Source organism: Ovis aries, chromosome 11 (genome assembly GCF_016772045.2).
Source record: "Ovis aries strain OAR_USU_Benz2616 breed Rambouillet chromosome 11, ARS-UI_Ramb_v3.0, whole genome shotgun sequence".
Lineage (NCBI taxonomy): Eukaryota > Metazoa > Chordata > Mammalia > Artiodactyla > Bovidae > Ovis > Ovis aries.
The window spans coordinates 29,250,151-29,275,221 of NC_056064.1; the positions used below are offsets into that span (position 1 = coordinate 29,250,151).

General features: G+C 40.8%; 1 protein-coding gene and 1 long non-coding RNA gene across 3 annotated transcripts in view; one reads left to right on the forward strand and one right to left on the reverse strand.

Annotated features, from left to right (window-relative positions):
* The window catches only part of LOC132657410 (uncharacterized), a 95,376-nt gene that overhangs the window by 30,923 nt on the left and 39,382 nt on the right, over positions 1-25,071 (forward strand). The gene's annotated exons all lie outside the window — the stretch shown is intronic.
* Positions 1,914-24,040, reverse strand: LOC101111980 (myosin-4). Its single transcript, XM_060395436.1, has 37 exons — positions 23,831-24,040; positions 23,588-23,731; positions 23,324-23,480; positions 22,560-22,587; positions 19,969-20,083; positions 19,790-19,882; positions 19,596-19,659; positions 18,863-18,961; positions 18,666-18,769; positions 18,375-18,513; positions 18,055-18,173; positions 17,815-17,964; positions 16,403-16,573; positions 15,319-15,625; positions 14,412-14,482; positions 13,741-13,828; positions 13,543-13,660; positions 13,072-13,195; positions 12,846-12,982; positions 12,470-12,725; positions 11,524-11,766; positions 11,038-11,214; positions 10,678-10,823; positions 10,331-10,421; positions 9,850-10,239; positions 9,224-9,350; positions 8,694-8,812; positions 8,377-8,573; positions 7,070-7,253; positions 6,818-6,983; positions 6,594-6,718; positions 6,020-6,328; positions 5,182-5,385; positions 3,810-3,935; positions 3,379-3,729; positions 3,179-3,274; positions 1,914-2,177 (listed from the first exon to the last, which is right to left on the reverse strand). Exons 1-37 carry the CDS (start codon positions 24,032-24,034, stop codon positions 2,025-2,027), a joined length of 5,892 nt encoding a protein of 1,963 aa, XP_060251419.1. The 5' UTR covers positions 24,035-24,040; the 3' UTR covers positions 1,914-2,024.

The window sequence follows — 25,071 nt, forward strand, 5'->3', positions numbered from 1 at the left end:
CTTGTATCTGGTATCAATAATTTAGAAACAGTTCCCATATCTCAATGATCCCTCATATCAGTTAAAGAAAATACAAAGAGCATTATTAAGTATTTATATATGATCATCATGGACTCGATGGACGTGAGTCTGAGTGAACTTCGGGAGATGGTGATGGATAGGGAGGCCTGGCGTGCTGCGATTCATGGGGTCACAAAGAGTCGGACACAACTGAGCGACTGAACTGAACTGAACTGAATGTGTGGTTTTATTGTAAGACATAAGGATATAATCTTATATAAAGACTTAATCTATGAAGAAGAATATTAACTATCATAGCTGTGACTCTAAATCCGTGCTGCCTTATTTAATCAAGGACCCCAGAGTAATTGACCCCTAGATAATGAAATCCACTCTCAACTCTCTACATAAGCAATTATTTAAATAGTTAGGAGACAGGATAATAAAGCAATTGCCCAGTGCTTTTGAGGTCAATAGGTTCACTCTACAGAGTTTAATTAAAATTTGATAATAAATGCCTATTCCAGGCAGAATATTTCATTAGTCTTCATCATGACCTAGGTAAAATATTCCTTATAATTATGTACTACTGCTTTTAAATTCTCTTCTCATGAAGCAAGTTCCTTATTGCTAATTAGGACTCCCACACTGGGGAAAGGAGACTTCCCACAGCAGCTTTCTTACAAGAGAGGGATGCACTGTAAAAGAGTAAATTGGGGTTCGACTAGCTTGTTTTTAAATGTTTACAGAGTGAAACCAAATTGTAAGCTTTAAAAAGTATTTTACAAAAGCACTCTGCCAATGGCTGTGATAAAATTTCAGTCACATCCTTTTTGATATTAAATTATTTTTTCTAGTTCCTGCTTGAAATATGTATGGTACTGAGAAAATTTAGGTTTCTTGGTAAGGCAGAAGTGTATGTAGAAATTAGGTCAAAAGGAAGATTTATCTTTAAAGTTCTATCCTTTTTCTTGGAGAGTAGGTGGTTCCAAGGAAAAGCTTTTCCCTTGGAAGGAAATAAAATCTGTAACTACAAAGTGACTGTGAAGTTTGAGCGGTGTGAAACTGTCTAACTTTCTCATGCTCTCTCCCAGGCCTTTCTTATAGCAGTGTTGGAGCCCTGCTTTCATGCTGCATTCTTGTTCATTTCTGTCTCTGTCATCTCCAGTCTATCTCATGTAAAAAGCTCCACAGTCTTTCCAGGCTCTGTTCTTTCCTATTCTCCTCCATCCTCCACGCTACTACCAGAATTACATCAACTCTCCTCCACATGAAATGTGACCAGTTAGATGCTTGTCCTAATTCCTCAGGCCTGCGTGTGGGGCTGTGCCCCTCAGAGTCAGGTCTCAGCTGCTGTCTCTGGCCTTCTCAGATGCTCTTTGCTCATGGAGCCTCTGCTTCAACTATTCTGAGATCTCATGCTGTTTTCTCTTCTTAGAATGCTCATTTCCTTTTCTCTTTCACATGATAGCTATCTACTCATCTTTAGGGAGCTAACTCCGTCTCCTCTGAGATGCCTTCCTGGATTCCCCAGGTTCGCATCTCATTCTCTGTTGTGACCACACTTTGTTTTCATGCTTCTCAGAGTATGCATACTGTACCAGAATCTGAATTGCCATGACTTGCTGGCTTGAGGTCTTCAAGAGCAAGGATACAGTGGTCATATCCATGGTGCCCATTTCTGTACAGACACATTCTTGGTACTCAGTAAAAATGGTTGAATGGAATTGAGGGTCCATTAAACACCTTTGCTTCATTTCACTTGCCTTCTATGAAAATTGGTTCACTGACCACATTCGTTTTTTGTCATTGTCTCTGACTGCACACAGTAGGAGCATAACAAATACTGAACAAATGACTTAGTTCTAATAGCACTGTTGAGCTTGTAATTAAGAGACACATGTATTTTTAGATTGCAAAATTCTCTGCTGATTTATTTCCTTGATATTAAAATTACATTTGACAGTGACAAAGAATTTCACATTTTGTGCATTTCTTTGGTCACCTTTTTGCATTAGAATGAATTACTCTTCACTTATGACTTTTGTGTGAACCTCCCGGCTCTTCACCCGCAGCTTGTTGACCTGGGACTCGGCAATGTCAGCCCGTTCCTCAGCCTCCTCCAGCTCGTGCTGGAGTTTGCGGAATTTGGAAAGATTAACATTGGCTTGTTCCTCCTGAGAAAAGAAATACATTTGAGAGAACAAGAAAATGTGATATTTCCTGATTCTTACTGCCTTTGTTACTAGGAGCAGCTACAGGATTTGCTTCGTAAGTGAGAAACAGAAGGTTCTATTCTTTGGTAATATACCTGTTAGGGACAGGGCATCCCACACATTCGCCTCTGTGTTGTTTGGGCTTACAACTCCCTGTTCATTATCTCTTATTTAACTCTCTTCTTGGTAAACTTAAGATGCTACAGTGACAACAGGGAGATCAAAGTAGAAGGAATTTGAGTCAATCTTGTTTCTGTAAAACAAACTCTTAAAAGTAGGTACCGTGGTAGTATTGGATGCAGAGAATCTTAAGAAAGGATTTTAGAATTAACTGTATGAGACAGTGCGCACAAGTGCTTAGTCACTCAGTTGTGTCCGACTCTTTGTGACCCCATGGACTGTAGCCCACCGGGCTTCTCTGTCCATGGGATTTCCCAGGCAAGAATACTGGAGTAAGTTGCCATTTCCTTTTCCAGGGTATCTTTCTGACCCAGGGATTGAACCAGAAACTGCTGCATTGGCAGGCGGTTTCTTTACTACTGAGCCACCTGGGAAGCCCATGAGAAAGAGAACTGCAACCAAATGAAAAAAGAAATGTTCTAGGTGGATTCATCATAAACTTAAATAAGGCTTAGATTCAGAGCTCTCATTTGCACACCTCTGCGAGTACTCATTGTTGCTGAGTGTTTTAGATAGGGAGGGAAGTGAGTTATAACCAAGAAACATTTCTATACTACCATGTCTGGAAAACTGCTTATGGAGATCTCAGAAGAGATGAACCTGAATCTTCAAGGCTCCAGTAATTGATGTTATGGTTTTTTTCCTTCTAAATATTCATTTTTCAAACCCAATTTCATATTCCCAATTCTGTGTTCTTTGCCTTTAAAAAAGCCTCTTAAATTCTGTCTCCACAAAACCTGGCCTGCTCCTAAATGTTTTTCTCTCGCTGTAGAGGTACTCACAGCCTCTTCAGCTTGTCTCTTGTAGGCTTTAACTTTGCTTTGTAACTTGTCCACCAAGTCTTGCAGCCTGAGAACATTCTTGCGGTCCTCCTCAGTCTGCAATGAAAGAGGTAGCAAATAGATAGTGTCATAATTTGAAAACATTTTATTTTTATTTTCTTGAAAGCAGTAGGCCTGAATTACATGGAAAAGCTTGTCACCTGGTAAGTGAGTTCCTTCACTCTTCTCTCATGTTTCCGAAGACCTTTGACAGCCTCAGCATTGCGCTTCTGTTCATTTTCAACCTCATTTTCGAGCTCCCTCACCTGTAAGAGTACAAAGATGGTTAGCCACTTGGCTGTAACTAGCAGCATGGGAGTTGAACAGGTTGGGAGCCCCACCCTGGCCTCCAGCTTCTGGATCTGCTTCTTCCCGCCCTTCAGGGCCAGCTGCTCAGCCTCATCCAGACGGTGCTGCAGGTCCTTGACCGTCTGCTCCAGGTTCTTCTTCATTCGCTCCAGGTGGGCGCTGGTGTCCTGCTCCTTCTTTAGCTCCTCAGCCATCATGGCCGCCTAATTAGCAGTAAAATAAAACTAGTTGAGACAGCCCATCAAGATTCTAGCTTGACGACCCTGGGTGGCCCTCTGCTCACATCAGTGATGGCCTTCTTGGCTTTCTCTTCTGCGTTGCGAGCTTCCTGGACAATGTCCTCCATCTCTCCCTGGATTTGCGTGATGTCTGTCTCTAGCTTCTTCTTGGTGTTGATCAGGCTAGTGTTCTGTTTCAAATTAGTAAAAAAGAAGACAAGGTCATTTAATTGTATTATACCTATTTACATTGTTATTTTTACTAGGCATAAAATTATTGATCATAAGAAATATTCAGAATAAAAACCAAATCAAAGGTAGACTCTAAGTTTCACTTCCCTTCTTTCTACCTACTATGTCTATTAATAAAAATTCTTTTAGATTCTTCCAGATGAAAATTAATTTTGGATACCAAGCATATTCAACTATTATCAGTGGCTGCTGTAAGTATGAAGCACGACCACTGCCCCAGGAAAAAATATGAAGTGCTGCAGGTAGCATCGCATAGCTCATGATGAATGGATTATTAATTTTTAGTTGTTTATTCATATTTGTTGGCTCTATATGGATAAATAGCATCATTATTGGTACAAAAATGAACCAAGGATCTCTTACATTTTTAGAAAGTTGACAGTATTTGAAATATACAGTCAATTTAGGGATACTAATGATGAGTAACAAAAATACTGCATTTTAACTTGATTTTAAAATTATTTTGTAGTATGTGATTTTAACTTTTCATGATGGCTATTTCCATATATTGCAACTTTAAGAAAGTCTACAATAATATATGCTTATTGTAAAAAACATTAGTTGACATATAAATTAGCAAAAAAGAGACAAAGAATAATTACTATATTCTTACTACCCAGAGATAACTGTTGATAAAACCTTTGTTTACACTTCTGGATGTTTTCTGGGTATTTTTAAAAGAAAGGATAATGCTTTCTATATGATTAAATTGCTTTTTTAACTTATTATATTGTGAATATCTTTCCATGACATTTATTACATGAATATTAAGTGCTGCTTATTAGCCATTGTGAGGATATAACCACCACTGATTTCACAAATCCATTATAAACAACAAATGCTGACTAGCATTTGAAATGTGGCCTTCTTGCATTTGATTTATCTGTTTGCAGCTTAGACTTACAAGATAAGATGGGTTACTGATGTTGTAAATATTATTAATAGAGGGCCTTTTGTGCTTTTTTTAAACAGAAGTTTCTAGAACAGTAAATTATTTCAAATCAACATGATTAAGCCAGCCTATAAATGTATTTGTGAATCTGCTGGACCCCAGTGCATATTTACTGCTGTGCATTTTCCTGAACTCCTTGCCAAGGTTCCTCCTAACTGTTGAACAAGCTTATCCTCTGCAATGGTCTTCAGCTTCAGGGAGTGGATTTGCTCAACCATAGTCCCAAACCTCACCTGTGTGTGCAAGAGCTGCACACGCTCACTGGCGTCCAAAAGCTCTTGCTCTGCTACTCGCCTGCTCCTCTCTGTCTGTTCCAGTGATGCCCTCAGTTCTTCAATCTCAGCCTGCATCAGGTTGGCTCTGCGCTCAACCATGGCCAGCTGCTCCTTAAGGTCATCCTGGCCCCTGATGGCATCATCCAAGTGGAGCTGAGTGTCCTGCGCAGATGGAGCAAAGGGCTCTTACTGATGCTCCAGTTAAAGCAAATACTACTTTAGGGTCACGTACACACATTGATCTTGACAACTGAGTGCATGATTGGACAGGAAAAATCCTCAAGTCTCTTTAAAGACAAATTCTTTGTAGCTTGGGTGGCAGTTCTACCCAAGCACGTGATGTTATATTATTTTAGATCCTGAGTCATTAAAGAAAATGCCACGAATAAAGCTATACAATTTTGGATTAGGAAAGTATCCTTAGAGATGAGCTAATAAAATGGTCTTATTTTATAAATGTTAAATAAATAGAGATATACATATTATGTTTCTATTTATACATTAAACACATGCAGTCCACGTAAGTGAAGTGATTTGTGCAGTGATATGTAGCTAAAATCATTCATCACTCTGTCCTGTCACCCCTCATCACTTTGTCGTCTTTTCAGATGACAAAGTAAATTCTGCCCTGCGCTTTTAAGAATTAAGCTGTTTTTCAACTGTGTGCAGCAAAATTTCAATTAACTACTGTACTATTCAGATGACTTATGGCATATAGTCCTCCTGAAATATTAAAATTTGACTCACACAATTACTCCCAGACTGTATAACACCATGTTTGTTTATCCCAATGTACCTTCAGTACTCCTTGTGTGTTTCTAAGATTCTTTGTTGCCTCAGTAGCTTGGCGGTTGGCATGGTTCAGCTGGATTTCCATTTCATTGAGGTCTCCCTCCATCTTCTTCTTGATCCTCAGGGCATCATTCCTGCTCCTGATCTCAGCATCTAGGGTGCTCTGCATGGACTCCACAACTCTGAGATGGTTCCTCTTTAGCTGATCAATTTCTTCATCTTTTTCAGCAATTTTCCGGTCGATCTCTGATTTCACCTGATTTAACTCAAGTTGGATGCGAAGGATTTTGCCTTCTTCATGCTCGAGAGATGCCTTTAGAAAAAGAAACATTTAAATTATCTAAGGAGTGCCTTTGAGGAGTACATTATGATGATTTCTTCAAGCAGGCATTAGAAAAACTCACAAACTCTAATACAACTTACTTTAGCCTTTTAGTTCTATATTCCTAAGGTTCAATTCAGTATTTCTTGCTGAATAACATGAGTTATCCCCTGAAAGTTTGCAACGTGATAGATCTCAGTGGCTATTAATTTTTCAATTTATGTATAATGCATAGGTGAGCAAACAAAGCATGTACCTCTGCTTCCTCTAGAGCAGCCTGAAGTTCACCCTTCTCTTGTTCTATCTGTTTCTTTACTTTCTCCAGTTCATGGATATGCTTTCCTCCCTCTGCAATTTGCTCGGTCAGGTCAGAAATCTCCTCTGTAGTTTAATAATAAAATACAAAGTTCAGTTGAGAAAGATGAAAAATTGAAGATACTTGTCTACCATTTTTGAAATTGAAAGATTACAAAGGCTTACGCTGTAAGTTCTTGTTTTCTCTCTTTAGGGTTTCGAGTTGGTCCAGGGACTCCTCATAGGCATTTTTGACTTTGAACAGCTCAGTGCTGAGAGAGCGGGACTCCTTCTGGGAGGCCTCAAGCTCAGCCTGAGTTTCCTCATACTTCTGTTTCCATTCTGATAGGACCTGAAAAATAATAAATTGTCAGCTGATGGAGAAAGGGAGACTAAGTATTAATAAAACATGGGTGGAGTTTGTATAGGCTGAGCCACCTTGTCAAAGTTCCTCTGCTTCTTATCGAGGGCCGCGCAGGCAGCATTGGACCTCTCCACGTCGAGCATGAGGTCCTCAACCTCATTCTGGAGCCTCTGCTTGGTCTTCTCAAGGGAGGCGCACTTGGCGTTCACCGCTTCTACGTGTTCCTCAGCTTCCTGCAGACGCTGGGCCAGCTTCTTCCTGAGAAGTTGGTCAGTGTGAATGACCAAGAGCAGAGTCAGAGTTACCGCCATGAACATTATCAAGCTGCTGACTAGCATATTTTCCCCAAGACTTTTTGCTCCTTTGCCCATGAGTTGTTATAGTTTTCTAAAATACCTTCTCAGCATCTGTTTTATCTCTTCTGCAATTCTGTTTTCCCTAGTGAATTCTTTTTTATCTTGGAGATATTCAACAATGTATGAGGTCATTTTGGTGTGTTTGCTGGTGGTAATGGTGGAGGGGGTATGGAGATTCTGAGTAAGCACTTTAATGGAGCAAGCAATGTGAGGATGTGAGGGTGAGGAAGAAGGGACAGCCATGAACAGGAAGCCTGGCACTAAAGACTTTTAACTTTGAATAGGATCCTCAACCATTTTCTAGTATTGTCTTCTTTACAAATGAGGAAACTGTGGCCCAGAGTGACACTGTCAATGTCATACAATTAATCAATAGTTTTCTAGGTTTGGTCCCTTAAGAGAATAAATGTTATTCCCTTATTACATTTCTCCAAAGTCTTATTGCTCTCTTTCAGCCCACACTCATAACCAGGATGCTTCCTCTGCAAAAGCTCATCAGACTCTCTCATTCTGTTTAATTCTAACAACTGCTGAGATAAATCAAACTTTAGAAAACTTCCTTCACTAGAATATAATGGTTATTTTCCTTCCATGTCTACCTCCCATGAGTTTTATTCCACAGCGTGTGTAATTAGTAAGTTCATTGGTACTGGTTTTAGTTAAATGATGGGAAAGGATGATAGTCTTATTCTGAACTAATAGTACTCCAGGTAAGGATAAACAGATTGCTGTTAATTATAATATTCATAGTAAAAAGAAAATGAATTTTCTTAATTCATAAAGGATATGCTGATAGTTACTAATTCATTTTGGTGGAAAGAAATAGGGTGAGGGTTCTGGTCTTGGCCCATTCTCTAGTGGACATACAGTGGGCTGACAGAAGGAGAATATGGTGGAGTCCACCACTCTACATAAATAGGCTGAAATTCTTCCCCTATCTCCATGGAATAGTCTCTTTCTTTTATTTTTCTTTCACTATATTAAAGAGTCTATTTCTTTCCACCCGCCTTGCTAAGAGCTCATACTTGGCCTCCTCCAGCTCCTCCGTGCGCTGGATGGCATCCGTCTCATACTTGGTCCTCCACTGGGCCACCTCGCTGTTGGCCTTGGACATTGACCTCTGCAGCTCGGCCTTGGCTTCCTGCTCCTCCTCGTACTGTTCCCGCAATAGGTCACAGTCGTGGCGGGCTGACTGCAGGGCATGGGCCAGGGCGCTCTTGGCCTGGACCGACAGAAAGTGTGCATTCTAAGTTTGTGCTCTGATCACTGATATTCTCAGTGTAGAGGTGGATAGCGTGATATGCTGCAGAGTGACTGAAGGCATCAGCTGGAGAATTCTCACCTTAGTCTCCTCTTCTAGCTGCCTCTTCAATTCCTCAATCTGTTGCGTAAATGCTTGTTTGCCTCGGGATAGCTGAGACACCAGAGCATCTTTCTCATCCAGCTGTCGTGAAAATTCACCTGTGAGAGATAGAATGTGGTGATTTAGTTCTGTTGTCTAGGTGAAGAATAGCTTAATGAATGAAATAACACCAGAACTCTGTTATTTCATATGATAGGGAGAGTAACTCAAGAACTTTGATGCTGTTGAGAAGTTTATTTCTTATTCTTTTCTTCAAAAAGTGTGGGAGTTTTCCTCGGTATTTTAAAGTGGAGGGGGGTGGTTTGAGTAATGCTGAGGCAAAAAAAAAAAAATCTCTTCAGCCCATTGAGATTAAATTTTTTTCTGATTATAACTTGTAATCATCCTGCTGGCTCACAGTAAAAAGACGGAGGAATAACATATCAGTGATAAAGGGGTGTACATGGCCAAAGAAATGATTCCTTTTTGATAGATGTACCCTGCACTCCAGGCCCTCCAAGTTCGCTGACCTGACTCTGTGTGTAGACGTGCCTTCTGGGCTGACAGTTCATTGATTAGGCGCTGGTGCTCCTCTTCCTTACTTTTCACTTCACTCAGTTGGTCCTCTAGCGTACGGCACATTTTCTCGAGGTTTCCCTGTGGTGGGAAGTAGAAAACAGGGAAAGATAACATGCTTCTCTTTGGAAGTTTGGGGAGCTGTAACTCTTTGCACAAAGGGGCTGAGTTTTCTTTACCTTCCTATCTACTGCAAAGCTCTGCACAGTGCCTTGGATGCAAAGTCAGAGACACCTGATTTTGGCTAAATGAATAAATGAACTATTGTAAAAGTTAAATTATTGTCTTTTGGAACAAGAACGTCATTTAAATTCTGCATCATGGAGAATATGGTTTTTATATAAGTTTTTTTTTCTTCTGTATTTTCATTCTTTCATGGTAATAATGACAAAGTTTAAAGTGGTTTTTCTACAAAGGAGATTGGAAGATTAAAATGATTTATTTCAATATAGTAATATCTATTAATAATTTTAAAGTTTGAAATAATGTCTAAGGCTTGTACAGTTAGATTAGATCATATAGAAACTCAGTCATTTTGAGTCATGGAAAATAAGATGAAATGGAACAGGTTAGTACATACCTTGGCTTTGGAGACAGTCTCCATGTTGCTGGCCAGGTCGTCGATCTCCATCTTCATCTCGCTCTTCTCCTTCTCCAGCTTCTGCTTGACCCTCTGCAGGTTGTCGAGCTGCTCCCCCAGCTCGGCCACACTGTCCGCGTGCTTCTTGCGCAGAGCGGCCGCCGTGGCCTCGTGCTGCAGGGTGGCCTCCTCCAGGTCCCTGCGCATCTTCTGGAACTCGGCCTCCCGCTTCTTGTTCATCTCAATCTGGGCGGAAGTGGCCCCGCCGGCTTCTTCCAGCCGCTCGCTGATCTCCTCCAGTTCCCGGGAGAGGTCTGAGCGCTGCTTCTCTGCTTTGGCGCGGGAGGCCCGCTCGGCCTCGATCTCCTCCTCCAGCTCCTCGATGCGGGCCTGGAGGTGGGGAGAAGCTCATTGTGAGCTGCGTTAAGCTCATTGGTAATTTTGTCAGGATGGATGAGACTGACGGAAACCACGGACTTACCTGTAACTCCTTGATCTTCTTCTGCAGCTGCATCCCGAGGGCCTGTTCATCTTCAATCTTGCTTTGCAGATTGCTCATTTCAAACTCCTTCCTGTGAGGAGAGCAGCATGTTAGCTCACGCCGTGTCCTCTTGCCAGTCTTCTTTTCTATGTGTAACTGAACATTTTTGTATGGCTGGTGATGAGGAAGTGCTAAGTGGGTGTTTTACAAGTCAGAAGTGTACCGTTTTCATTAAGTACAAAAGTCAAAGATGTCATTATTTGTATTTGTTTTTTCTGTGTGCCGTGAAGTAATATTTTTGAGATCCAGATAGTGAGCAGCTTACAAATGTATTCTCTCATACTCACTTTTTGAGTTTCTCATCCAGTTGCTGCTTATCGTTTTCTATATCCATTGTGGATTCTTGGGCCAATTTTAGGTCACCCTCCAGTTTCCTCTTGGCTCTCTCTAAGTCCATGCGCAGTTTCTTCTCTTGTTCCAGAGATCCTTCAAGCTAAGTTTATAATGCATTTTATTTGTTTCAGTTCTTAAGCACTGAATGTAGCTTTCAAAGACACAGGAGAATTTTAAAAGATACAGCAAATAGCATGAAAGCTTTAATTATTATTTTCAAATCAGCAATTAAAGGCTTATGAGCACTACTGATGGTTGAGTGTCACAATTGTTTATTTCACCTTAAGAGGAAACACCGTGTTTTTCACACTTACATCATCCACTTGCTGTTCTAGCTTGGTTTTAGATTTGGTCAGGGTGTTGACTTTGTCTTCTTCTGCCTGCAAGTCATCCAGGGTCTGCTGGTGGGCCTCCTGAAGGGCCTTCTTCTCCTTGGTCAGCTTTGCAATGTTTTCATCAAGACCTGCCATCTCTTCTGTGAGGTTTTTCACCTTTAGAGTTAAACAAATTACAGGAATATTAATGACATCCTGTTGTCTTGATGAGAAACACAGTAATATTTTAGAATAATATCAACCTGAGATGAAAAATGGAAACTACAAGTTAACCCAGGCCTATGTGGCTGAAAAATATGGGAGATAAAGGTCAAGGTAAATGGATAAAAGTGATGAAGACTAAAGAGATGACATAATTATAACAGTACTTTCCGCATTCAATAATTTCAGGATTAAACATGCAGTTAAATATATCAGTAACAAGCTCACACTTGTGAACACTTTAAAATGGGTCACAATTTGTACCTTGTTCTCCGTGGCGTGTTTCTCCTTCTCAACCTTGGCCAGGGTCAGCTCAAGGTCGTCTATGTCTTTCTTCAGTTCTGAACATTCGTCCTCCAGTTTCCTCTTCTTGGCCGTCAGCTCAGCATTGATCTCTTCCTCATCCTCTGCTCTCTCAGTTAGCTCTTTGATTTTTGCCTCAAGTTGGATTTTGGTTTTAATCAATTGGTCACACCTTTCCTCTGCATCAGCCAAGCCATCTGCTTCCTAGAAGGGGAAAGGAAACATATTCATTTGTTTAAGCTGTATCTGCAAATACACAACAATGTATTAAAATGAGCAAACTTCAATGACTCAGTCAGAATGGTCAACACATATGCTAACTAACTTGTCAACTTAATCAAATGGACAAAATGTTAGTAATTGCAACCTACTGATTAAATAAATATAATAGTGAATTTCTTCCAAATATCCATGTGTAGAAGGTCAAATCAATAAAATTAGCCTTTTGGCAAAATCTGCTCCTTGGCTACTTTGGAAAAGTTACTTATTCATTCTAGGGATCAGTTTTCTCACATTTGAGGGGGGATTAATTTAGCCTTTTTTCTGTCCTGGTAAAAGCAACGTAACTTTCATTTTATGCACAAAAACATTTATTAAGGGGAGAACAGTATAATGAAGGGAAGGTTCTAGAAAGAAAGGAAAATGTTTATGGATTTTTTTTGTGTGTGTGACTTTGCTCACTGATGACGGAACTATGCATGAATGTGCCTTGAACCTATAGGGCATAATTTGTGACTTTGCATCTACTCTTCTTTAGGTCTGAGTTTTAGAGTTTTTGAAGGATAAACAATTATAACAAATGTTTCAATGAAAACCATTTATTTATGAATCTTCAGTTTAAAAAAGCCTCATATCCAGTCACTGATTGGATGATATGTAGCTGAACTGTGCAATGTCTCATACTCACAGATTGAACTTGGAGTTGTAAGTCGTTTTTCTCTTGCATCAGAGTCACCATTTTCTCTTCAAGTTCTTTCCTTTTTGCCTCTGACTTAGCCAGCTCTTCTTTGGTCTTCTCAAATTCTTCCTTCATGTTGGCCATCTCCTTCTCTGTCTCTGCACTCTTGAGGAGGGGCTTGATCTTGAAATACAGCTTCATCCAGGGCCAGTGCTTGACGTTCATGAAAGCACGGACATTGTACTGGATGCAGAAGATGGACTCTCTGTTGGAAGAAAAGAGGCAAGTGAAGAAGAATGTGGAAAGTTAACATCTCTCAACAAAAATAATGACTGGATTAAGCTATGAAAATGTGGAGAAGTGAGACTTGTACTTGTTTCCTCACCTTCTCTCCATCATCTTCCTGAACTCCACTCTCGTCAGGAACCCTCTACAAATGGCCTGAGTGCGTGTGATGAGCTGAGCCAGCTTTTCATCTCGCATCTCCTCTAGAATTCCCAGCAGGCCAGCCTTAAAGAAAACCTTGCCAGAGTACAAGTTAAATATGTTACTTCTGCTCATAAGAAAGCCCAGCGGGGGTGAATTATGATAGAAATTAGGGTTGCTGGTACCTTGGTGTGACCAAATTTGTACTGGGTGTGGTCAATGTCAATAGACCCTAAAAGTTTCTCAGAAGCCTTCTTGCTGTCGATGAACTGACCCTCTGGGATAGCACTTGCATTTAGAACCTTATATCTGTCAGAATAAAAAGAATATAAAAATGTGGATTTTCACTGAAAAGGAAGATGAAACTCTTGGTAGCTACCATTGAAAAAATTAATTTGAGTTTTGGAGGAAAAATTTCCATTAAAACCATCAATGCCTTTTGTAAAACTTGAGAAGATAGGATGAAAAACTTAATGACTATGTAAACCAAGGCTTCTTTCTTTTACAATCACCTTTAAAATGGCTGAAGCTCATTTTTCAAGGAAAAGTCTTATAAATGAGTTGTAGATGGCAGTAGATAAAAATGAGCTGTAGATAAAAATGGCAATTTTTATATAAACTAACACACTGAAAGGGAAAAATAAAGAGACACAAACCTCTGTTTGAAGTCTGCATACAGGATTCTGCTGGGGAAGCCCTTCCTGCAGATGCGGATGCCCTCCAGCACACCATTACACCTCAGCTGGTGCAGGACCAGCTCGTGCTCCATGGCCCCTAAAAAAAGACATGTTTTCCATATAATAGTCTCCTGAGAAGTCACACTGGAGCTTGTCTGGGTATCCGAAGTGCCTTACCAGGAGTTTTAGTTTCATTGGGGATGATGCAGCGTACAAAGTGGGGGTGAGTGCTCCTCAGGTTGGTCATCAGCTTATTCAGATTCTCCTGTGGAACCATGTTAAAAGTTTCAAAGTAATTTCTACTTGCATCAACACGAGAGTTCCTAACAATGATCCTTAGTGAATTTGCCCCCATTTCACATTTTAATGAGCTGTCTCAATGAAGAATAAGTCATGATGACCAGGAGAAATCATATGTATGGATTATAGAGAGGAAATAATGGATTACAAAAAATCAGCCAACTTCAGTTTATTTTCCTCAAGTGCTGCCAATCAGAGAAAATTTGTATTGAGACTTCAGTCATATGAAGTAGATGTAACTGACTACATCTGCTTCAAAGAGGGTTTGATTTCATGTGAAATTTGCTTACTCTCAGAGCTTTTAGATATTGGGCTTAAGGGGTAAATGATTAATTTATCTAAAAGTTTATATGAAGAAGAGACACACCATGGGTCTTTTTGCTAAATTTTTCCTTAAGGAATTTTCCAGTTTTTTGGTTTTTTTTTTTTTTTTTTTTAGTATGTCACTACCTCAGTTTCACCATATATTTATTTAAAATAATTTTTTAAGTTATGGTCATATTATTTTTTACAAAAGTAACCCTTTGGAATTCAAGAATATACTGTACCCTGAAAAGAGCTGACACAGTCTGGAAAGAAGAACCCTTCTTCTTGCCACCTTTCTTTCCACCGCCACCCTCTGAAACATGAAATGGAAAAATTAAAATTATTTACAATTATCCATAGACATCAGGGCTGCCAAAATTCCCTTGAGAATTTAAATTTGCACTCATTCACTCGTGTCATTCCTATCTTTCCATGTCTCTCCCCTTTCAACTTTAGATTAAGAAAATATGTGTTGGTTCATGTACTAGGCATTTAGAACAACAGCAACAAGAACAAAAAACCCCTGTGGGTGAAAAGAATATATGTGGGGAAGGGATGGGAGACAGCTACTCCAAACAGGCCAAGTCTGTCCCCTGAAGGAAGTACCCAAGAGACAGTGTAGTAATGCCTCCTTAGTGCACACAATTGCAGGAGCGAAGGCAAAGTTGCATGCTTGGTCCCAGGTGGTGAACCTCTGGAAACCTGCAAGGAACTCCTATTTCCTATTTGCCTATACCTTTGTCCTGTTACTTGCACACTGGGGTTTAGGAGAATAAAACTTCAATTTCTTAAGCACTGGTAGGCTGACAAAAGATGTCCTCATTTCTAGCTTAGCTGAATCCTTGAAAAACCCAATATTGTTAAAATGGTATAAACAAGCTCTATGATCCTGAGTAAGTCTCTTAACCTCTTGGAGTCTCTGTTTCCTCATTGGTGAAATGAGGCTATAGACAGAGTATCCATAGTGTCAACTGTAGCTTTGAAAGTCGGTGATCTTAGAATGATACCATGCTTATTAAATATACCTCATTCTATTAGCTCCACATTGGCCAGTATTTTCAATGGTAGATTTTGTTATATCTGTCTCTGATAAGCAATATATTTCTGTTTTGAGACTCTTAAGAATATATAATTGATCTTAAACATAACCTTCAGCACTTGGACCTCCAGCGAAGAGGAAAGCCAGAGTCTTCATTGCAGACTTCTGGTACAGCCCGACCACCGTCTCATTCAGGGGGTCCTTGTTCTTGTCCAGCCAGCCGGCAATGTTGTAGTCCACAGTGCCCGCATAGTGCACCAGGGAGAAGTGGGCCTCAGCCTTGCCCTTGGCAGGTTTGGGTTTCTGGAAGTTGTTGGACTTTCCAAGATGCTGTTCATAAAGCTTGTTCTTGAAGGAGGTGTCCGTGGCCTTGGGGAACATGCACTCCTCTTCTAGGATGGAGAAGATGCCCATAGGCTGAGAGAAGAAGAGAAACATGTCACTTGAATTGTCTGCCTGCAGAAATAGTGGGTAGCATTCTGATCCTACTTGAGTAAGTACATCGTATCATTCTTTACAGTTAGTGAAAACTGATTTCTTTGGTCAGAAGTTGTTAAATGGCAAGTATTACTTGGGTGCCTATCAATACCCAGGTGTGTGCTGAGCTCTGGGATATGATGGAGAGTAAGATGAACAAGGAAGGACCTCCGGTGGAGTTTGTGTCTTTGCCCCAAAGCCTTGGAGCAGTGTTCCTCCAAGTGTGACTTGCCAGTGGGTTGTGTCAGAGACACCTGGTAAAAATGCAGATTCCGAGGCCCTACCCCACCCTTTCCCCAGAAGATTTCCAGGAGCGAGCTTAGGGGGATGTGCAGGTTTACTCAGTACTTGTGGGGTCTTTGGCACAACTGAGAGCCCCTGCTTTAAAGTACTAGGAACTCCGCCTTCAAATGCCAGCAGGAATGACTCCAAAACGGACAGAAATAAGTGAATCATGCTCTCCTCGGAGCCCTTTAATAAGGAGAGATGGTTTAAGAATCAGACTTGTCATCAGACTATGAGGGAGGGTAGAGTTCTGGACTCTAGGCAAGACTCAGTCTCCTTTTACCAGATCATCTACCTCAGAGTCGGCCAAAGGACCTTCCCTGATCTTAGTTACCAATAGAAACCTTTTACCCGAGTGTGCAGTGAGATTTGTGATTTTCCTCTAAATACGGGTCAGCAGTGGGACCCGTGGTCTGAGAAAGGAAGGCGAACCTTCTCGATGAGCTCGATGCAGGCGGCCAGGTCCATCCCGAAGTCGATGAACTCCCACTCGATGCCTTCCTTCTTGTACTCCTCCTGCTCCAGCACGAACATGTGGTGGTTGAAAAACTGTTGCAGTTTCTCGTTGGTGAAGTTGATGCACAGCTGCTCCAGGCTGTTGAACTAAATAAGTAGAAAAAAGAAGTGAGCATTCTTCTTGTGATAACAGCTTCTCTTTGAAAGGACTCTTCTTACATAGTTAGCCTAACTGCTCCCTGCATGAAAACACAACCCAACTCAGAGCGATGTCCCCATACGCAGAAGCCAAAGGGGTTCTAAGACACAGGTGAACCTTGCAAATACCAGGCTGAGCGAAGGAAGCCAGGTTCAAAGCTCTACATAGTGTATGATGTCATTTACATGAAATGTCCAGAATAAGCACATCCATACAGGCAGAAAGCAGATTTCCAGGGGATGGGGTAAGAGGGAAATGGGAACTGACTGCTTAGTGGGGAGTGGTTGCCCACTGGGTGGATGAAGATGTCCTAAAATCTATTGCACACATCTGTAAATATATCATTGAATTCAGTACTTAACTGGGTGAACTGCATGAGATATGAATTATATCTCAGTAAAAAACTGTTATTGAAAACTCTCAAAAAGTTTGCTGGTTTACACTGTCCTAAGCTCTCATTTGAAAATATGTGAATTACTCTTCATATTGTTGCTTAGAACAATATTATTTCTCTCTTCCCATGTTGGGTTGAGGATTTCTGGAAATGCTTTTGTTCCTAAACCCAGACAATCTCATCCAGTGTCCATGAGTGCACTCATAGAGAAAGGTGTGGAAATGAGACCTCCGGATCAGACATACCTGAAACACTGCTGTTGGGGAGAAGACTTGGGTAAACTGTATAGGAGGTATTCTGTCTCAGGCAGATGAATTTGAGTTTCTTTACCATGCCATTTCCGTCCCCTCTACTGGCCATGGAGGGCAGGTAGGAATCTCAGAATTGTGCTTTGAATTTGTCCTTGTCTTCCACACAGCCATCTCTGCTAACTATGAAATTGCTAACTATGTGCTGGGGGATGGCACTTAGGTCTTTAAATCCAGAAATCTTGTAATGGCAAAAGCTTCACAGAAGTAGATCCTTTATCTGGGGTGCTATGAGCTTTCTCTACAGGTCTTAGTTGAATTTACCCTGTTTGAGGTCAATAACATTTCCATTATCGAAGTTCACAGGTAGGAAATGACAGAGGTGGAGTTTGAACCCAAAGTTGATACCCTTTCATGGACTTTTTGATTGTCTTTGATGTGTCAATTTAAGGTGTTACGGTGTTAACTTTTTTATAGACTCTTTGTAGTAATGACTGCCACAGCAAGATTGGTAAGCTTTTCTCGTGCAAAGTTTCTGCTAACTCACATCAAAGATCTCAAAGCCAGCAATGTCCAAGACCCCGATGAAGTACTGCCTGGGCTGCTTGGTGTCCAGCTGCTGGTTGATGCGGGTGACCATCCACAGGAACATCTTCTCATAGACAGCTTTGGCCAGGGCACCCACTGCATTGTATACCTTCATGGACAGAGTAATAATTAGTGCTCTTATTAAAGACATGACCTGAAGGCCTGGAAAATGTATGATTCACAGAGGTTGTGCACTTACCTGCTGCACAGTCTGGCCTTTGGTGACAAACTCATTGCCGACCTTGACCCTGGGGTAGCAGAGGGCTTTGAGCAGATCAGCAGAGTTCAAACTCTGGAGGTAGGCAGCCTTGTCAGCAACTGCAGAGACACAATTCAGATATCCAGCATGGCCTACTGTGGCCCCATAACACCTATGGGCAGAGTAAGGAGGGAATCACTGCTATGTGGGGTTTTATTTGTGTGTCCATCAGATGCTCAGGTGTAAAGGAGACATGAGCTTGGAGTCGGTTTACTAGCCTATTTTCTCTCATTTAACCCAGTTGGGGATTCATTTGGTACCTTCAGTGCCATCTGGTTCTGCTTGCTCCTCACGCTGCTTTTGCTTGAATTTCAGGTTCCCATAATGCATTACTGCCCCTGTGAGCTTGTAGATGGACACTCTTTCATCCGAAGTGAAGCCCAGGATTTCAATGGCACTCTGCCAGGAGAGATGAGAGGACAGAATTGGGACATAAGACACTCACTTATTTAGGAGACTTTGTACTGTGTCCTGAACCACACCTACAGCAGGGTTGTCACTGTCATTCCCATATATAACAATTCATTTTAAAAACTGCCTGTGAAACTTACGTCTGTGGCCATCAACTCTTCTTGGTCATCGATGCTAGGGACTGTGATCTCCCCTTGACTCACGAAGGCATAGTCATATGGGTTGGTGGTGATTAGGAGCATTTCTGGGTACGTAGAATTTAGGGTGTATGTTTTACATTAGAAGGGACTAATAAAGATGTTAGCTTTTAAATTAATATACTTAAGCTCTTGCATACCAATTAGTTCTGGCTTCTTGTTAGACATGATCTGATAAAAAATATGGTAGCTTCTTTCTGCCTTCAGCTGGAAAGTGACTCTAGACTTCTCCAGAAGATCTGCAATGGCAAGCGGACATGGGATTAGAGGGAAAACTGATCACGTTCTTGGAGTGACTTTGGATCATGGGGTCATGAACTAAAAATTTCATTGGCCCCTTGTGATTTCAGCTGAATGGTCCTATGAGGTACCATGTATTTTTGTCTTTACTACTGTGGTTACTCTTACCCCTCTTGAAGGAAGCTAAAGTTGTCTGTCTCAAGACATATTCATTTCTCATACATAGGATCCTTGACAATTGATTATTGATAACCTGTTCCTCCTCAGCATCTCTGCTCACTTAATAATAGAGTAGTTACTAAGAGCAGGATTTATCAAGCTCACACTAAGGAAGAAATCTCATACACTAAACTCAACTAATGTACCCCTAGTCTTAGTTTTTTCATAGAAAAATTTGAAATGTCTTGTGAGGCTGAAATCCTTCTGACAAGCCCAACAATTCCTGGCAGTTTCTATATCAGAGTTAGCTCCTGACTGAAGTGGGTGAAGCACACCTTCGGCTCTGGTTAGACTGGCGTTTCCCAAGGGCATGTTTGGTGTTGCACAGGCTCTTAGGCCCAGCAGGAGCTGTAAGATGTTCTTCCAGTCCATCACTGTCACTCTGGATTCTGTTCAGAAGGTCCTGTTACTCACATGTTTCAATATCAGCAGAAGCCAGTTTCCCTGTGGTCCCGAAGTGGATCCTGATGAATTTACCCTTGCAAGTGAAAAAGACGATGTTATGTACAAAACAGCACATGAGTAAGAAGAGATTGAAATAACGACTGAGAGATGCCTTTGTGAGCATTTAAGACCCAAGAAAACCCTTCTGTGACCCAGAGACTCACAAAGCGAGAGGAGTTGTCATTCCTCACGGTCTTGGCGTTGCCAAAAGCCTCCAGCAGGGGGTTGGCACTGATGATCTGATCCTCCAGAGTCCCCTGCCAAGGCAAGAGCAGTGCTCACATCTGGGGCTTGGGAGTTCCTCACCTGACAGCTCACACGCTGACCTGGCAACCTGACCCACCTGCATTTTGCCTGAAGTTGGTTCCTCCTTCTTCTTCTCCCCAGTGACTGCAATTGTTGCAAAGTACTGGATGACACGTTTCGTGTTCACAGTCTTTCCTGCCCCAGATTCTCCACTGTCAGATAAAAACCAAATCAGTATCATACTCTCTTGATGACTGTGGTTTTGTAGTAGAGCTGGAAGTTAGGCAGGTTGATTCCTCCAGTTCCATTCTTCTTTCTCAAGATTGCTTTGCCTATTTGAGGTTTTTTGTATTTCCATACAAGTTGTGAAATTATTTCTTCTAGCTCTGTGAAAAATGACCATTGGTAGCTTGATAGGGATTGCACTGAATCTGTAGATTGCTTTGGGTAGTATACTCATGTTCACTATATTGATTCTTCTGATCCATGAACACAGTATATTTCTCCATCTATTAGTGTCCTCTTTGATTTTTTTTCACCAGTGTTTTATAGTTTTCTATATATAGGTCTTTAGTTTCTTTAGGTAGATATATTTCTAAGTATTTTATTCTTTTCGTTGGCAATGGTGAATGGAACTGTTTCCTTAATTTCTCTTTCTATTTTCTCATTATTAGTATATAGGAATGCAAGGGATTTCTGTGTGTTGATTTTATATCCTGCAACTTTACTATATTCATTGATTAGCTCTAGTAATTTTCTGGCGGAGTCTTTAGGGTTTTCTATGTAGAGGATCAAGACAGTACGGTACTGGCACAAAGACAGAAATATAGATAAATGGAACAAAATAGAAAGCCCAGAGATAAATCCACATACCTATGGACAACTTATCTGTGACAAAGGAGCCAAGAATATACAATGGAGAAAAGACAATCTCTTTAACAAGTGGTGCTGGGAAAACTGGTCAACCACTTGTAAAAGAATGAAACGACAACACTTTCTAACACCATACACAAAAATAAACTAAAAATGGATTAAAGATCTAAACATAAGACCAGAAACTATAAAACTCCTAGAGGAGAACATAGGCAAAACATTCTCTGACATAAATCACAGCAGGATCCTCTATGACCCACCTCCCAGAATACTGGAAATAAAAGCAAAAATAAACAAATGGGACCTAATTAAACTTAAAAACTTCTGCACAACAAAGGAAACTATAAGCAAGGTTAAAAGACAGCCTTCAGAATGGGGGAAAATAATAGCAAATGAAGCAACTGACAAATAATTCATCTCAAAAATATACAAGCAACTCCTGCAGCTCAATTCCAGAAAAATAAACAACCCAATCAAAAAATGGGCCAAAGAACTAAACAGACATTTTCCCAAAGAAGTCATACAGATGGCTAAAAAACACATGAAAAGATACTCAACATCACTCATTATCAGAGAAATGCAAATCAGAACCACAATGAGGTACCATTTCATGCCAGTCAGAATGGCTGCTATCCAAAAGTCTACAAGCAATAAATGCTGGAGAGGGTGTGGAGAAAAGGGAACCCTCTTACACGGTTGGTGGGAATGCAAACTAGTACAGCCACGATGGAGGACAATGTGGAGATTCCTTAAGAAACTGGAAACTGAACTGCCATATGACCCACCAATCCCACTGCTGGGCAATACACACCGAGGAAACCAGAATTGAAAGAGACACGTGTACCCCAATGTTCATCACAGCACTGTTTATAATAGCCATTACATGGAAGCAACCTAGATGTCCATCAGCAGATGAATGGATAAGAAAGCTGTGGTACATATACACAATGGAGTATTACTCAGCCATTAAAAAGAATACATTTGAATCAGTTCTAATGAGGTGGATGAAACTGGAGCCTATTATACACAGTGAAGTAAGCCAGAAAGAAACACACTAATACAGTATACTAACGCATATATATGGACTTTAGAAAGATGGTAATGATAACCCTGTATGCGAGACAGCAAAAGAGACACAGATGTATAGAACAGTCTTTTGGACTCTGTGGGAGAGGGCGAGGGTGGGATGATTTGGGAGAATGGCATTGAAACATGTATAATATCATATGTGAAATGGATCGCCAGACCAGATTCGATGCATGATACAGGATGCTCGGGGTGGATGCTTGGGGCTGATACACTGAGATGACCCAGAGGGATGGTATGGGGAGGGAGGTGGGAGGGGGTTCAGGATGGGGAACATGTGTACACCAGTGGTGGATTCATGTTGATGTATGGCAAAACCAATACAATATTGTAAAGTAAAAAAATAAAAATTAAAAAAATAAAATTATGAAAAACAAATATGAATGACAAAGTTAACTATTATTCAGCCATTGGGATGAGAAAGAACTTAATAACTGTGAAACAAAAGGAAGAAGCTACAAAAAATAGTTTAATTTAAATACACAAAGATGTATTTGTACATTAAAATTTTTTAATTAAAATAAATATTTGCCCTGAAGTAGGAAATGGCAACAGATTCCAATATTCTTGCCGGGGAAATCCCACGGACTGAGCAGGCATGCAATATATAATATATAATGTTTACAGCTGTGTAAAAGAAATCAAGATAAAAAAAAAATAACCAAATCAGTAGAGTTCCTAAAACCAGCAGCTATTTCAGTCATGAAAACAAAGCAAAAGTCTACTTACGTGATCAGGATTGATTGATTCTCTCGGTCTATAAAAGAGAAATTATAGGCAGTCAATACCATTTTTAAATATATTTGTAAATGGTAAATTAATACAATGGTATGAAGCTAGTATTTTTCAGCAATCCTGAGGGCTTGGTGGTCCCCAGGCCCAGCACCTTTCCCAGCTCCCCCCTCTCCTGCTCCCTGAGGCTCCCCCATCGCATCAGCTTACAGACCACCGCTGAGACAGAGCACTGCAAGGAAGCAGCAGACTTTCTCTTTTTATACTCTGCACTAAATGCACACCGTGACAAGTTAGATGACAAGTTAGTAGCATGTTTATTGTAAGTACAACAAGTAATGAAAAAAGGCACTAGAGATATTTTTAGTGTGGGAGAAGGAGTCAGCACAGTGAAGGTGGTAGCTTTGGAAGTACTCATGGCCTTAGTCGCATTTTCAGGGAAAACTAAAGGCTCATTTTGATATTCTACTCTCTCTGAAGAGGAAATCTCTCAGTCCCTTCCCCAAGGTGCTGTTGTGCCTTAGAATGGTCTAGCTGAGACAGCATTCCAGGAAGAAGATTCATAGTATGACCGCTCTAATTCCAGATACACCTTATAATCTGGAGTATGTTTTGGTTGGTTCTGGGCAAAGCGCAATGACATTAAAGGACCACCTCAAAGAGTGTGTTGAGAGGAGTAGAGTCTCTTTCTCCTATGGTTAGTCTCTCTCTGCTAGAGTCTCATCTCCTAACAAGATGCACATGGCAAACACCCCACTCACCAGTCAGCATGAACTGATAGGCGTTGTCAGAGATGGAGAAGATGTGGGGCGGGGCCTCCTGGCGCTTTTTGCCTCGGTAGGCCGTCACCACCTCTGCATTGTACACCGGCAGCCACTTGTAGGGGTTGACGGTGACGCAGAAGAGGCCTGAGTAAGTCTGCACCATAAAGGAAAAAAGGAATGTAATTATTTCATCAGGACATTAGTACTGTTTTTCAAAATATTAACCACCTGTGTGAACAGGGTCCATGAGAACAAACTCACGTAGATCATCCAGGCTGCATAACGCTCTTTGAGGTTGTACAGCACAGCAGGCTCGTGCAGGTGGGTCATCATGGCCATGTCCTCGATCTTGTCATATTTGGGAGGGTTCATGGGGAAGACTTGGTCTTCTTTCACAGTTACTGTCTGTCAAGTCAAACAGGAGGAGCCAGATCAGTAAAGAAGTGTCGGCTCTCCTATCGGGCAGTGGGGCCCAATCGCATGCCCTCCAGATGCTCTACTCACCGCCCCAGCTTCGGTCTTGGCTGTCACCTTCCCCCCTTCCCTGCTCTGCACGGCCGCTTTCACAAAGGACTCCTTAGGGTCCACTACGAAGACTGAGGTCTTGGCATCAAAAGGCTTATTCTGGGCCTCGATGCGCTCCTTTTCAGACTTTCGGAGGTAAGGAGCAGCCTCCCCAAAAATAGCCATTTCCTGGTCTGAACTCATGGCTGCAGGTTACTGGTGGCAGCAGATACCTAGATGGAGAAACAGAGCTGAATGGTGAACCAGGGTGCAGGTGGACCTCTTCCCATTGCTTTATGGTCAGTGGCTGTGCTTATTCCTCACTTTGACTTGAGGACTTACTCCTGTGTGCTATGCCAGTGTGCTGGAAGAGCAGATCACTGATTTGAAAGCCTTATCTTGATAGCTTAGTATTTGTGGTATTTAAGCCTCTATTCTATCCTCTGTATTATTAGCCATCCTTGACAAATGTGGAGTAATTGACGTTTCAACCAGCAACATCTGCAATGTGTTCAGAATTTTTTCTTCTTCTCCTTGCTTTTATTCTTTTGTTTCCTTTTCCAAACCCCCTGCCTTTTTTTTTTTTTGACGTTGTGATTATAAAAGAAATGGAAAATAACTATTTCTAATGGCTTTACCATCTAAATGAACCTATTTTTAAAACTCAACTACTCAGGCAAATTTTCCTCCTGCCTCAAATTATTAAAACTAGATTTATTAATTGAATGTGAAAATTATTAAAGTTGGATGTATGAAAAGGGAAATCTGTTTTTTGAACAAAATTCCAGGTTGAAAATACCTGATAAACACAAATATACTCCTGATTAACTCAAAGGTATTAGGTAAGTAAAAGGATAAGTACAATGAAAGCTGAAAATGCAACAAATGATTTTGTCCTAAGTCATATAAAAGTCTTTTTCTATAATCTGTTCTTAAAATTTGTGGAAGTCATGGTTTATCTAAACAGAAGATAACTTTAAAAGACTCTTGAATTAAAACATCTGAATTCTTAGTAAAATTTCATAGTGATTGTATATCTTTGGTCTATGATTTTTTTAAGCTAGATTTCAGCATACCAGTTGATTTTATCTGATGCTTATTATTTTAGGTATATATCTTTATCTTCCCGTTTCTCTTTCTTTAAAAAAACATCCGTTCAGTTCAGTCGCTCAGTCATGTCCAACTCTTTGCGACCCCATGAACTGCAGCACGCCAAGCCTCCCTGTCCATCACCAACTCCT

Coding starts and splice junctions, on each gene's coding strand:
- LOC101111980 (XM_060395436.1), bottom strand. CDS start 24,034: ATGAGTTCAGACCAGGAAATGGCTATTTTTGGGGAGGCTGCTCCTTAC. Junction 12,983..13,071: donor ACAAATTTGGTCACACCAAG/GTACCAGCAACC, acceptor TACTCTGGCAAG/GTTTTCTTTAAGGCTGGCCT. Junction 10,824..11,037: donor TAGAACAGCAAGTGGATGAT/GTAAGTGTGAAA, acceptor TTATAAACTTAG/CTTGAAGGATCTCTGGAACA.